The following is a 14778-nucleotide window of genomic DNA, read 5'->3' as shown; positions in this document are numbered from 1 at the left end:
ACCCGCCCTAGAAAAAGGTCACAAACACCTTTTATGTGGTGGCTAAAACAGACACCACAGACCAAACTAAACTCCGGAATATAAGCACTTTTTTATTTTAATTATTATTATTATTTACTTACAGGAATAGACGGTTGTGATGCTGGTTTGGGGGTGCTGGATGGCTCAGACTTCTTTTGCGCTAGTGGCTTGCTTCCCAAAATATTTTTCTTCACCACATTCAAATCTCGATTCTTGCTTGGCATGTACCCATCTTTTAGGGATATTAAAACTGGATCAGCATTTTTCCCATCAAACCACTCTTCTGCTTCAATGGGGGCTTCTGGGCCGGCAGTATCTGGGTATAAGTCATCCTGGAAAAGATCAGACTAGAAGGGGGGAAAAAAAACCAAAACACAACATGTAAAAGGATTCCTGAAGCTTAGGAGTACAAAAAGTAAGCCATTTAGTCAAAGTGTTTTTCATTAAAAGTGTATGCGCCCATAGGTGAATCTGTTGCACGGTATCTTAAGTGGAAATTTTTCACTCAAGTCATTCCCAGTATAAAGCATCCTCGTATTAGAGCAAAAATAAATCAAATAAACTCACCCCAAAAAGAGTCCTTCCTAAAAAGTGTATTGGTAAATTTGGAATGATTTACACATCACTGTATGGCACAGGCTTCACATGGAATGTGCTTTAATTTCTTGTGTAGAACCCGCACAATATTCCGTACTGTCTACATATTGTCTTACAGGAAGGATTGCAATGAACAAGTCTAAGGGGTTACACAAAAGCCCAAACGTACCCACAATTTTTGAGGCACAAGACTTAAAAAAAAAAAACAAAAAACAAAAAACTGTCGGCATTAAGTCAAAAGCAAATTCTTTGGGGTCTTTTTGGACGCCTTTCATGACAGCCTCCCTGGCAGGGATTTTTACCCCCTTAATTCCATATTTTACTTATTTCTAGCATCCGGTAGAAGAATGGACTAGTCACTTAACTGCTTCTTGGAAGTTAACAAAAATTACAAAGGATAGAGCATATGCACAGCAAGTCGTTTTACAATCCTCAAAAAAAGACAGTGTGCAGTCTCTTAAGAATTAAAACCTCTTCGTTTGAGGTCAGGGTGGCACAGGGGCATATTAAAAGATGTAGGGATCGTCCATGAGCTACAGCTTGTTGTGACTCGATGGCATATTCTTTTTGGTGGAGAAAAAAAAAAAAAAAAAACTTCGCACACTACAATTAATGAACAAGATACTTGGTTGACACACCGTGTATGTATGTTTGTTATCCACAGCATTTGTGAACCTGCGTATTAATTTTAGGCGTTTTGTCTTTAGTTTATGTTTTCATTGTATCATAAACCACCATTCATTGGCTCTGTGCAGACTACAGCGCAGAGTCCATGTGCTAGTCAGTAGGAGAGTATGAATGTGTTTATGTTTTACATATCCAGCACCTTGAGGAAAGTTTTGTTTGGTCTGGACAACACCTTTATGGTGCAGTCCGACCGCCATATAACACGGACAACAATAGCATCTGCTCTCCTAACCAGAGTGTGACAGCATGTATTTCTATGCAGCTGTCCGAGAAGACGGCCAGCCCGAGCATTGCAATGCGATTGTTGTCCGTGTCACACGGCTGTCTGACTGCGCCCTTAAATACAGGATTTCTCTGCTCTGGTTCTGAAGTATTACAAACAAGTCATATTTAGGATTTCCTTAGGGTTGCCCAAGTATATATCACAACATTATGTTAATTGTCACGCAAGTGTCAGGTTCTCGCTGGGATATTCTTAGATACTGACCTATTTTAGTATCATATTATTCATTAATAGTTTTGCAATTCATCTTTATTTTAAAGGGAACCTGTCACCCCCAAAATTGATGATGAGGTAAGCTCACCATCATCAGGGGCTTATCTACAGCATTCTGTAATGCTGTAGATAAGCCCCCGATGTTACCTGAAAGAGGAGAAAAAGAGGTTATATTATACTCACCCAGGGGTGGTCCCGCTGCGGTCCGGTCGGTGTCTCAGGTCCGCTCCGGCGCCTATCTTCATTCCATGACGTCCTCTTCTGGTCTTCACGCCGCGGCTCCGGCTCAGGCGTACTCTGTCTGCCCTGTTGCCTCTCTGTCCTTTCCGGCGCCTGCGCACTGCAGTACTTTGCTCTGCCCTCAACAGGGCAGACAAAGTACACCTGATCCGGAGCATGAAGACCAGAAGAGGACGTCATGGAATGAAGATGGGAGGCGCTGTACTGGACCTGAGACGCCCATCGGAGCGGGACCGCCCCTGGGTGAGTATAATCTAATGTCTTTTTCTCATCTTATCTCAGAATGCTGTAGATAAGCCCCTGATGCCGATGAGCTTACCTCACCATCGATTTTGGGGGTGACAGGTTCCCTTTAACAAATGTGTTGGGACATGATGACACTTGTACCAGTATTCTGCAAATTCCTTTAATGGGGTTATATAGGACCATTTCATTTTTTTTTTCTATGGTACAAAGAACTTACAAGCAGGTAGTTGCCAAATACCTGCCTGTGGTGCCTGGCAACCATCTCTGCCGGCTCATAACGGTCCTGCAGGTGACCTCATGTTGACATAGTAGCAGCTTCTCTTCTGCTCTGTTGACGGGGTAGGACTCCCGAAGTCATGGTCATTGATAACCAGCTCCCTGCTACCTTATATGTGTAGAGCCAGCTATCAATCAGCATGACATCAGCAGTCACACCCCATACACAGATCAGCGTGGAAGATAACTTGAAGCAGCAGAATCGCCAGCAAGAGCGGTTTGTAATCGTCCTTAGCCAATGACAGGCAGATAGTAGCCAACTACCTGCCTGTCAGATTTAGCCTCATGAGAAAAAAAGTCCTAGATAACCCCTTCAAAGCACTAGCAATAATACATCAAATTCAGACACGTCTCTATGGATATACAATGAACCCAGATCCCTGCCGTAAAGATTCTTACAACTAAAAATAATTGGACTTTAATGAACTCACCTTCCTGGGAACAGTCATGATAATTGGCTCACATTTCCTCTCATGAAGTTTGTAAAACCTTAAAGGAAAAAAAAAAAGCCCTGCTTACCACAAGCTTTTCAGCAGCTAGTAAGTTAACATTTTCTTCAGGATACAACTCTAGAAACTTAGTCTGTTATTTATATAATACGGTTTGGTCACATTACATACCTTTGAAATACAGAGTTTTAGGAACCTGTTGTAAACAAGACGGCATCCAAAATTATTAAAAGGGAATCTGTCCTGTTGGTCATTTGTTTGATATTTGTAGTACAGGTCTTCAGACTGAACACTACACCCATCAGCCTAAGGCTGTTTTAAATAGCGCTTGATCCTACCTGCCCATATAATTGTACTTTTAGCCCAGGAAATGCATCATCTTAGGTTTAAAGTCCCAACAAAGGGGTACACCATGTCGCTGGCTGTAGAGCTCACACTAATTGGCCAATTTGTGCATCATCAAGTACCTTCATTTTGTAACAGGTTTTCTAGATGTGCGATGTAGCAGGGCTGAGAAAGCGAACTTCTCCCAAAATAGGCTCTCTATGTACATAGTTTATTGACAAGTGAGCTGCTTATCACAGGAGGGGGCACTGCTTGTGATATGTTTTGTAAAGATTTCGCAGCAGCAAGTCATATGGAACACAGATGCATATTACACTGCATGACTCCTCACAGTGAGAAATCCATCACTGTTCAAGTTACATTTATAGAACTCGAGCACTGGGAGATCTACAAAAGACACCCCGCCGGAGACGCGTGGGGCTGCGGTATGGACACCACACCGGAGACGCGTGGGGCTGCGGTATGGACACCACACCGGAGACGCGTGGGGCTGCGGTATGGACACCACACCGGAGACGCGTGGGGCTGCGGTATGGACACCACACCGGAGACGCGTGGGGCTGCGGTATGGACACCACACAGGAGACGCGTGGGGCTGCGGTATGGACACCACACCGGAGACGCGTGGGGCTGCGGTATGGACACCACACAGGAGACGCGAGGGGCTGCGGTATGGACACCACACCGGAGACACGAGGGGGGGCTTCAGTATAGACAGGAGGTGCTGCCTCTGCTGTCTTCTAGTGTGGGATGTGAGAACATGCTAGTAAAGTATGAAAAAAATAAAAGGGGCCAGCGGGCGTCAAAATGCAGCTGCTGGCCAGAGAACTGTGGTCCCTGGAAAATTGCCTGGGGGGTGGGGGGTGTGAGATAAGGTCATTGTTGGCCTTAAACACTCTGGGGGCCTGAGGTTCTTCACCCCTTCTGTACTGGATAATTTGGTTTCCATTTTTGTCAACTGGACATGTGAACAGAACACATGAACCCAAAGTACATGGCATAACTTGATCTTGCCATTATGGATTCAAAAAGTATCATACTGAACATGTGAAAAAGTGTACAGAATATATACTACTGTCACAATACCTGCACTGACACTGCAAGGTACAGAAAAGATCAAGTCATGTAATGTTTTGTCAATATCTCAGTACCTGGCAATTTCACACTTGTTCACATCAAGTCCTCGCTTTGGCATGTACCCCATTCCTCTCTGCGGTTCTTTGCTGCTGAAAGTGTTGAGGTAGTGAACATAAGGCGATTCATCCGTGATCTCAAAATATCGAATACTGCTGTCGCCCTGTTATTGAAAGATGGAGAAGGTTAAAGCATGCCAATAAATGGGGAAAAGAATTTGGAGATCTCAGTTTCTCACTCAGTAAAGAATCTGCAGTGAATAGAGAGATAACAATCCAATAGTTTTTACTTTGCTATGCAAAAGTAGAAATCAAATATGTAAATAGTGTTAATTAAAAAGGTCCCTTTTTCCAATATTTTCTCACTAAATTATTAGTATTATTTTCATTGCGTCCATTATTTATAATTGTTATTGTTGTGTGAACAGAATTTTTAGAATATATTTTTCAATAAATTTCCTAATATTTTAGTAGCTCTGGTGTCCATTTTTTTTTTTAAAGTAGAAAACAGATGCACATCTAAGCAATTCCTACACAATTTACAGACTTCAGGACTCATTTGTTTAGTAGTATCTGGATCAGAGAGATTTTTGGTTTCTTCAGTTTTGATGATTTTGTGAATATGTGAATGCTGACAGTTTTAAGATGAGCAGTTTGCCCATTTTTACAATGCGCTGTGTCTCAGGCTTGGGTCATGCTTTGCTGCATAAACATTAATTTTTAGACATTTTTCACAAAATCTTTACACGGTGATACAATTTTGAATTTAAATGCATTGACTATTGTACTGGCCTGTAACAATGTGCCAAATGTCGTCTAAGAAAATGTTGGTATGTTTCAAAAAAATGTATAAATCAGATTTTTAATTTGTCTGAAGGGCTGCTGAACTACCGTACTTTTATATTGATGGCCGATCCTACGGCTAGATCAACAATATCAGATTGATGGGGGTCTCACACCCAGCAACTGCACAGATCAGCTGTTCTCAGCGCAAGCCTAAAGGCCCCGTCACACTTAGCGACGCTAAAGCGATCCCGACAATGATACGACCTGTCAGGGATCGTTGCTGCGTCGCTATGTGGTCGCTGGTGAGATGTCAAACAGTGAGATCTTCCCAACGACGCAGCAGCGATGCGGCGACCTGTAGCGACCTGTACAACGATGTCGTTGGTTGTTGTGACCCTGTCACATGGCAGCTATTACGACGATTCAGACCTCGATGAGGGACGTCCTGTGTGACGTTGTAGTCAACGAGGTCATTGGTAAGGTGTCCAACACAGCGATGTGTGCTACCCAGCGGGACCTCAACGATCAAAAAAAGGTCCAGGCCATTCCAACACGACCAGCGATCTCATAGCAGGGGCCTGGTCGCTGGTACGTGTCAAACATAGCGAGATCGCTACTGAGGTCGCTGTTGCGTCACAAAACTTGTGACTCAGCAGCGACCTCGCTTAGTGTGACGGGGGCTTTAGGGCAGTTGTGGAGCTGAACAGTACAGCTCTGTCAGCAATGTTTTGGCCGGCAATTACTTCCACCCTTAGGCTAGGTTCACATTGCGTTAGGGCAATCCGTTTAGCGCTAGCGGATTGCGCTAACGCAATGTATTTGTAGGGGTCGCGTTAACGTCCCCGCTCTCGCAGATACCCGATCTGCGAGAGTGGGGAACGGACCTCGGGCGCGCTGCGGACGCTGCAAGCAGCGTCCAAGGCGCGCCACAAAAGAACGGCACATCGCTAGCGCGAGCCGAAAAAGGCACGCGCTAGCGATGCGCTTCAGGCAGAAACAACATTGCTGTCAATGGGTGCGCTAACGGACCTGTTGCACGGCGTTAATTGCGACATTTTCGCCGTGCAACGCTGTCCGTTAGCGATCACCCACTAACGCAATGTGAACCTAGCCTTATTCAAATTAATCAGTACCTGGCTGCGCCCACTACATTGCTGACGGAGGTGTGCTGTTCAGCTCCGCAACTGCCAACATCACACCTTCACTGAAAACAGCTCATCGGTGGGAATGCTGGTTGTCAAACCCTTTCCAATCGAATATTGGTGATTTCATAGAATAGGTCAAAGTAAAAGAAAAGGAGCAACCCTTGAACATTTTCAATTATTGTGGAGTTTTGTTTGCTTTGCTTTTTTTTTTTTTTTTTTTTTTTTTTACACAATCTTCACATATAAACTGCACTTTTGCACTTAACATTAAAAAAGCACCTCGCTTACATCGCGAATGAAAGCTTGGCAGATTCAATCAGAACTAAATCTTAAATTTAGACCCCAATAAATGAACATTGCCTTAGGTCTCAAGCGTCTACAGTGTATAACAAGCATTCTGGCTTCTGTTACATATTAATTGCATTCTCGCTCTTCGAACAAATGCCGTGGAGCTTTGAAGGGACTAAGAAGTCCCCTATATTTCTATATCGGGCGTCAAAACATGCAGCTGTGCACTGGATGGGACAATAGCTAAGGCAGCCATCCAACAACCAACATGTACCGTACATGTGCACGATACATGCCAGGCAATGGACTGCTGCGGCAGCAACAACTGTCTTACTTGGTGTGCAGGAGCATATCTTGGTGCCTGTGGCAGGGGGGAAACAAAAAGAAAGAAAGAAAGAAAAAAAAAAAAAAAGGACTTGCGCAACAACTTTATTATACAGTCTAATAAAGCTGTGTTTTCAGCTAATAGACTAAGTACCAATGGTCACTGAAAATAAAAAAACAAAAACAAACATGGTACACAACGTCTACTTATGTTGGGCATAAAGTACATTAAAAATATACAATCATTAAACCGATGCCTTTTTAGGCACAAGGGTGAAAAGGCAGCAAGATTTTACCAGCACCCTTGCTTACTCGGGCTTATCTGTAGTCGCTAGGCTCACACCCCTGATGTTGGTGCATATTACAAATTGCATTTGATGCTCAAGGATAAACTTCTCAACTTTCCACAGAAAAGCTTGGGTTTTAAGATTTCAGAAAAGTGTATATCTAGCATCAAATGTTATTTTTTTTAACAAGGTAGCACAAGACTAAATACAGAAGTATTCCACATTATATTCGGCCATGTTATTAAGTGATGGTATATCCTAGAAGTAGGCCATTAGTCAAAAATAGAGGTCTGACCTCAGGACCACAATCTAAGATTGAAGAGGACTCTGCACTGTTGTAAAATCCTCTGTGCTGCGCGGATTTCCCCCTACAATTAGCTTCTACAGCTCAGCGCTGTTCCGAATAGTGAGAAGTCAATGCAGTGCGTCATCCCCTTCATTATCGGGGTAAGTCCCAGAGAACAGACCTCCCCACAATCAAAGTAATGGCAAGTTAGGGAGAGTTTGAAGTAGCTTCCCAAATAGGTGAAGTATAGTTATTGATAGGCAGGAAAGCCCTTATCCTAAATATTGAAATATGCTGTGCAAGAGTGAGGACCGCGACAACTTAAAGCGAACTAATCCCCAGGTTTTTGCTACCCCATCTGAGAATAATATAAAATAGGAGTAAAGACTGGGCTGCAGGCTATATTTTTTATTTAAAAAAAATAAAAAATAAAAAAATCACTGTTTTCTTTGCTGCAATCCCACTATATCTCTTAATGAAGTGCTCTGTATAATCCCGCTAAAACCACTGATTGGCAGCTTTCTGTGTACACTGTGCAGAGGCATAAAGCTGCCAATCAGTGGCGAGGGCAGGGTTATAGAAAGCTCGTGAATATGGAGAACTACCTGGGCAGTACGTTTACTTGCCCTCTAGTAATAATCTGTTGATAAAATACACATTTCATCAAAACTAAAGCAAGCAGTCCAAAAGTGATACATCACTGAAATCAGTGTATCTGTTACAGTATTTATAAATCTACTTAAAAGGGAATCTGTCCCCAGGTTTCTGCTACCTAATCTGAGAGCGGCATGATCTAGAGTCAGTTACAATGCACCCTTTGAAATATGTATACAAGTGGGTGACACTGTAATGGATCTCCAGTTTGGTGCATATCACTGGAATTCTCTCCATTCACTTCAACGGAGATCAGCTGCACAATCTCACCTTGCCACACAAGTAAATGATGCTAGTGTCGGGGTCATAAAACGGTAGCAGGACTCCATTGCTTGTATCCATTTCATGTAGTGCAATAGGCTCATCCATACTTTTCTGCATATATAAAAAAGACAAAAAAAAAAATTACTAAAAACAACTAAAAAGCCACATTTAAAGTTTTGTTTTCCAACCAATGCACCGTTAATATCACAACACACTGTTAACCACTTCATAAACACAAAAAAGTGAAACGTATACAGGTGAAGAGTCATTAGTAAAAGTTAAAGCTGAGCAGAATCTAGGAGGATAATCACATGAGCTGGAGCCATGCTCACTTTCCTGCCACTAGGATGCAGCACATATAACCTCTATGTAGCCTTCTCATGCAGAAAACATGGCTCACAACCTACCTCCAAAGACTTTCATTTTGCACTGTGCAAACACTACCTGCCAGTGAAGCAAGTTTTAATATTCATTCTTCTGTGAGATTTCAGTAACATTGCAGAGCACATCCAAGTACCAATACCACAATTTAGAACATTTTGGGGGAGATTTAGCAAAAGTGGTGCAAAGAAAAAGAGGAGACTGCCCACAGCAATGCATCACTAAGCGTTGACATTTCACAGGGTTCCTGGGAAATTACAGAAGGAATCCAACTGGTTGTTTGCCTCAGCTTTTAGAAATCTCATTATTTTTGTCTGACTGCAGTTTTATTGAAAGAGAAAGTAACCAGCAAACTTGTAGATAATAAGTCCCAATGTAGTTTGGGAGCTACAATACTGGGATAGAAATTCCAAAAACCCAACAGCTCCATAAGTAACAGGAAACAAGCAAACATGGCTAATTAATGGCCTAATCTTCAGAGCTCCATAGGAGAATGAAATGTACATTATATACAGCAATATTCTGGTATTGCAGTATACAGTGTAAGCGATCAAACAATTGCAGTTTCAAGTCCCTCACTTTTCACCTCAGAGGCCATTTTCTGTTTTTGTTTTTCCTCCTTCTTCCAAGAGCCATCATTTTTATATTTCCGTCAATATAGCCATGTGAGGGCAAATTTTTTTTAGGGACGAGTTTTACTTTTAAATGGCACCATTGAGTTTACCATATAGTGTACTGAAGAGAATGAAAAATTCCAACTGCGGAGAAATTGCAAAAAACAAAACAATTCCCAATTGTTTTATTTACCATGTTGACTATATAGCAAATCTGACCGGGCAATACGATTCTCCAGCTCAGTACGAGTACGGAGATACCAAACATGTATAGGTTCTTTTTTATCTAAGTGATGAAAAAAAAAACCTCTGAAATTTGAACAAAAGCTTTTGTCACCATTTTCCAATATTCAGGATTGGGGGGAGAGAGGGAGAGAGACACACACTATGAACGTAGGCCACAGGTCATCGTTCACGAGAGTATCGTAACGACAGGCACTTGGGTCTTCGTCAGACCTACGGCTGTCATTACAACCCATCGGTGCCCCGTGATCCTTTCACAGGCACTCTGAAGGGCTGGTTGAATGAAGCGCACACCGACGGCATGTGTTAAATCCCACTGGCAGAGATTGACAGTGGGATATAACAGGTCAACAGCTGTAGGTGGAGTACCACTCTACTGCTGTTAAAGGCACATGACAGATTATTAAATCAGCTGTCATGTGTGGGGAAAGATGCGGGCACAGCCTCCGAGCACGCATCAAAGTCAGGGATACGACATATGACGTGAATAGTAAATTTAAACAAATTGTAAATTAAAATTATCCCCCCAATTAAAAATAGACGACAAATTAAAACATTTGATATTGTTTCATCTGTAAAAGATTAAAATCTAGACATACACATGGTCTTTTTGGGTCACCTCATGTCCCTAACCAACAAACATTTATGCTGATGGAAAAATATAAAATTATGGCACTTGGATGGAAGGGAGGGAAAAAAAGTTTGTAAAAATCATTGGTCCTTAAATGTGGTAATCTTCCGTAATTGCAGAAGTCAGAGTTGCTGAAGGGTGAAATAATCTAAGGGAAAAAATAAATCATTAAATAAACTAGTGCATATATACCAGACATGAGAGTAGCAGCATAATGCTGTGTGCTAACAGTGGAGCATTATAAGACTGTTAAGCAATGCAATTTACTAAAAGTTCAAAATAGAAAATGAAACATGTAAGCATAATATTTTGCCCACCACTGCTGTATTCAAGTAAAAAACTACCTGACTTATCAGTAAATATCTGTCTGTCATGGGAAAGCACTGCTGAAACCTATGTAACACATACCGGATTCCACAATGCTAATTGGCGCTCACTCATACGGCTGAACCCAGTTGTAAAAATGCTGCCATCAGCTAAAAAGATTGCCCTCATGGGCCGAGCTCCTTCGTGTGCTTTATCTTTCTCCTAGGAAAGGTGGCAACAAAAACAAAGAAATCAAATCATTATCAAAGCAAGAAAAGCGGATGTAACATTTTACAGATAGCGAAATACAGTACAGCTTGTCCAAAATAGTTTCAATTTTCAGAAATGGAACGTAAATAGTAAGTAAACTTGTATCTATACCTCCATCTCCTTTTAATTGCAAACAGACTATTGTACGTCTATGAGACTCCCAATAGTCACTCTAAAAAAACACACCTGAGAGGTGCAAAGCTAAGGCAACAGGACAAGATTGTGGACAGGAAGAGATACATGGAGCAGAAGGACAAGTATTCAAGGCTATGACACTGACTTCAGGTCAGTTTACACAGACCGACTGGTGGCATATTACGACCGCCAACTGGTAAACTTTTACTGATAAGCGTTTGTTTGAGTGCCCATTTATGCAGGCAGACCAAAGTAAATGATGCACACTGAACCATCTATACCAGATCGCTCAGAGCACATAGGCGGCTATAGTTCTCAGCAGTCCGAGTCCTGTTTACACCGAAAACAAAGATCTTTTAGGCTACATAAAAAAAATAATTCAGCAGCCTGTTACATGTTGAGATAATCAGGAAACTAGTCTTAGTGCCAGGAAAGACTGGGGGACACCACCCTTCTTTAGGTTGTGGAACCTCACACAGAATAGGGCCTCATTTTTTAATAGGGTCTTTGGTCAAACATTAATACATATACAAAATTAGAACACCAAAATTAGTCAGATTTCTCCCATGGCTACCCGTCTTAATACATACCGCTACCAATTCCATTTTGCGTGGGTCAATAACACGCAGCTTCTTGTCCTTGGAGGTCGTGCAAATGAGGCTGCCATTTCGGTTCCAGCTGGCACTGTAGATCATGTCGTAGTGCATATCTTCTAGAGAGGAGAGTGCCTCCCCAGTGCCCACATTCCATATAATAATGACATTGTCACAACCTGGTAACAAAATTACAAGCCCTGTTAGAGGTCTCAGAGCATGGATTTCCTATATATATCATCCTATATACACTCACTCATACAAAAATTTAGAAAAAGTATTTAATCATGTTGGAGCTGTCACATTTTGTTAAGCGTTCATGTGTTTCTGTATCTTTTGAAAATGTATCTGTAAAATGTAAGGATAATCTACCACTAGGAGGCACAATGTCATAGTATATTGGGTTTTCAATGCCACCAAAAACAGCAATTGAGGACAGCACTGGTATGCTCAGAACTCTATGAAACTGCCAAAATGCAAGCTTTACCACTGCATCTAAGCAGAGTTCCTGGAAACAAAACAAAACTCCTTATGGACAAGAACAGCTCTGTGCTTAAAAAGGCAAAATAGAATGTACCCAACAGAGAAAAAAAAAAAAGTGTGCCTAAAGGAACAGGCTTTAGTGATCAGACGACAGATGAAGATTATTTCATTGCTTTGACTTCCACCTTGGACCCCTAAAGTGAATAGATGGATTATTTAACTAGTAAATATAGATTTCCCAGATATTGTAGAACTGGAATAAGTAAAAAAAAAAATATATATATAACTAGATACATTTAATTTGGAAACTCCCTTTTAAAAGTGACCACTGCTCTTCACAATATGGCTAATGTGTGCACCACAGTATGGCCATTTACAGACAAAGCAGAGGTGTATGTTGTAGGCTCAGTGGCCACAGCTTAGCATACTAAGAATCTGTAGGCAGGGAGTCAAATTTTAGTGATGAGCGAGTGTACTCTGTACTCGGTTTTCCGAGCATGCTCAGGTGTTCGAGTATTTTGGGCGTGCTCGCAGACTATGTTTGAGTTGCCACAGCTGCATGATTTGTGGCTGCTAGACAGCCTGAATACATGTGGGGGTTGCCTGTTTGTTATGGAATCCCCACATGTATTCAGCCTGTCTAGCAGCCGCAAATCATGCAGCTGCGGCGACTCAAACATAATCTCTGAGCACGCCCAAAATACTCGAACACCCGAACGTGCGCGGAGAAACCCGAGTAACGAGTATACTTGATCATCACTAATGAATTTCCCTATGTTCATAAATGGAGCCTATGTCAAACATACCTGCACTGAGCAGCACATTTCGGGCTGTCGGATGCCATGTCACAATGCCTACCCGCTTGGAATGTCCTTCCAACACTACCACAGGATCAGTTAGCGGAATGGTGAGGCCACTGTCTGGGATCTGCCATACCTAAGTGACAAAATGGACAATTTTACATTTGATTGAAATTCTTTAAATGAGTTTTCTGATTTCAATAGAATTCAACTTTAAAAAGTTTTCCACAGTTAACGGAATTACTACTCTAAAGCACCTATGCTCACCCTTTAATATAATTTTATCCAGACACGAATTCCTCCATAAATACAATCCTCCCATTAGCGAAACCTTTCGTATCTATCAAGTTTTCCATTTTGCGGAACAGTTCCTGCAACGGAAAATCCCTTTTCGCGCGACTGACTTTGAACAGGGATGCATGGATGACCCACTGGGAAGGGGAACTATTTCTCTGCTATACGGATCCCTCAATGCGGCACATGGAGTTGACAAATTACATTACATGACACAGTGGGAGGAAGATCTGGGTATCCAATTGTCTTTGGAAAATTGGAGACGATGCTGTGACACAGTTTCCAGGGGCAGTCATCAAGCCTCCCTGGCAGAGACATCCATTAAGGTCCTACACAGAACATACCAAGTTCCAAGTAGACTTCACACTATATACCCCAACATTTCAGATAAATGCTTTAGAGGATGTGGCGCAGTGGGAGATATGAAACATATTTGGTGGGAATGCCCGATAGCCTCGGCTATGTGGCAAGAAGTAGGAGTAATAATTGGAAAAATGTACGGCGGGACAATACAACCTGACCCGGCCACTTTCCTCTTGGGAGCCAAATACCCGGGGTTTACTAACAAATTTCACAGACTGATAACCCAGCTGCTTATGGCCGCTAAGCTACATATAGCTACCAACTGGAGGTCGCCGTTTCTCTCTGTCCAGGCAGTTAGAGATAAAATGAATTCAATCCTTTTATATGAACGTATACATGCGACTAGGGAAGATCTATGGGAGGCCTTTTACCAAATTTGGAAACCGTGGATGGATTTTAACACGAACTTAAATCTTGAACAAACCTTGACTTTATCTATTTGAGTCTCTATTGTTCCGTGAGAGATTCTGTAACACTGGGGTTGAGCCGGCGTGGGGTGGGGTGCGGGGAGGTGGGAGGCGGATCTCATAAAACGGAACATAGTACAACCTTGTCTGGTAAATATACTATAGCTTACCATGAAATAAAGTGCAGTATCTCATCTCCCTCCCCACTTTCCCTCTTTTATGTCTCCCCATGTCCTTGTCTTGTCATATTTGTATTTTCGAATTTGAGTTAATATATGTATGGTTTTGCCACCTTGTTCAGCTTTAAGCCTATTGAACTCCCTTGTAAGGGAAACTGTTGTTCAATTGCTATGTTATTGAAAATAAAAATTATTGAAACTAAAAAGTTTTCCACTGCTCTGGTCCATTTCTCACTCGCCGAAAAACACTGGGGTCTATGTAAAAGTTGCTTTTACAACATAAGTCTATGGGGAATCAGAATGAGACTGGGCTTACACTGCAAAAGGGACTTCTGGCTCACAGACAACAATGTGATCTGGTGAGTTGCAATAGATGTCACATTAAGTGAGAAAAGGACTAGACACGTGCTGAAAGCCGGGGAAGGCTGCGATGGCTGAGTATATTAAACACAATAAAAATCTTTGGAGAGGTTCAGTTCCCAATAGAGAAAGGACATGATGTTAGATACAGCACACAGACAATCCTTGGTATTTTGTATTATAGGTGGTGGTGAA

General features: G+C 42.0%; 1 protein-coding gene across 2 annotated transcripts in view; it reads right to left on the bottom strand.

The window, feature by feature from the left end:
- CORO1C (coronin 1C) overlaps nt 1-14778 on the bottom strand; it is a 116996-nt gene that overhangs the window by 27456 nt on the left and 74762 nt on the right. For both annotated transcript variants that reach the window (XM_077296176.1, XM_077296186.1), the window contains exons 4-10: nt 12987-13116; nt 11695-11876; nt 10802-10921; nt 8531-8635; nt 4509-4654; nt 2995-3052; nt 123-368 (exon numbers count right to left, since the gene is read on the bottom strand). In XM_077296176.1, the coding sequence (XP_077152291.1) occupies nt 123-368; nt 2995-3052; nt 4509-4654; nt 8531-8635; nt 10802-10921; nt 11695-11876; nt 12987-13116 (987 nt within the window). The remainder of the gene's footprint in view (nt 1-122; nt 369-2994; nt 3053-4508; nt 4655-8530; nt 8636-10801; nt 10922-11694; nt 11877-12986; nt 13117-14778) is intronic.

The sequence above is a fragment of the Ranitomeya variabilis genome, chromosome 1 (genome assembly GCF_051348905.1).
Source record: "Ranitomeya variabilis isolate aRanVar5 chromosome 1, aRanVar5.hap1, whole genome shotgun sequence".
Classification (NCBI taxonomy): domain Eukaryota; kingdom Metazoa; phylum Chordata; class Amphibia; order Anura; family Dendrobatidae; genus Ranitomeya; species Ranitomeya variabilis.
Note: the sequence above shows the minus strand (reverse complement) of the source record. Positions and strands in the feature narration are given on the sequence as shown.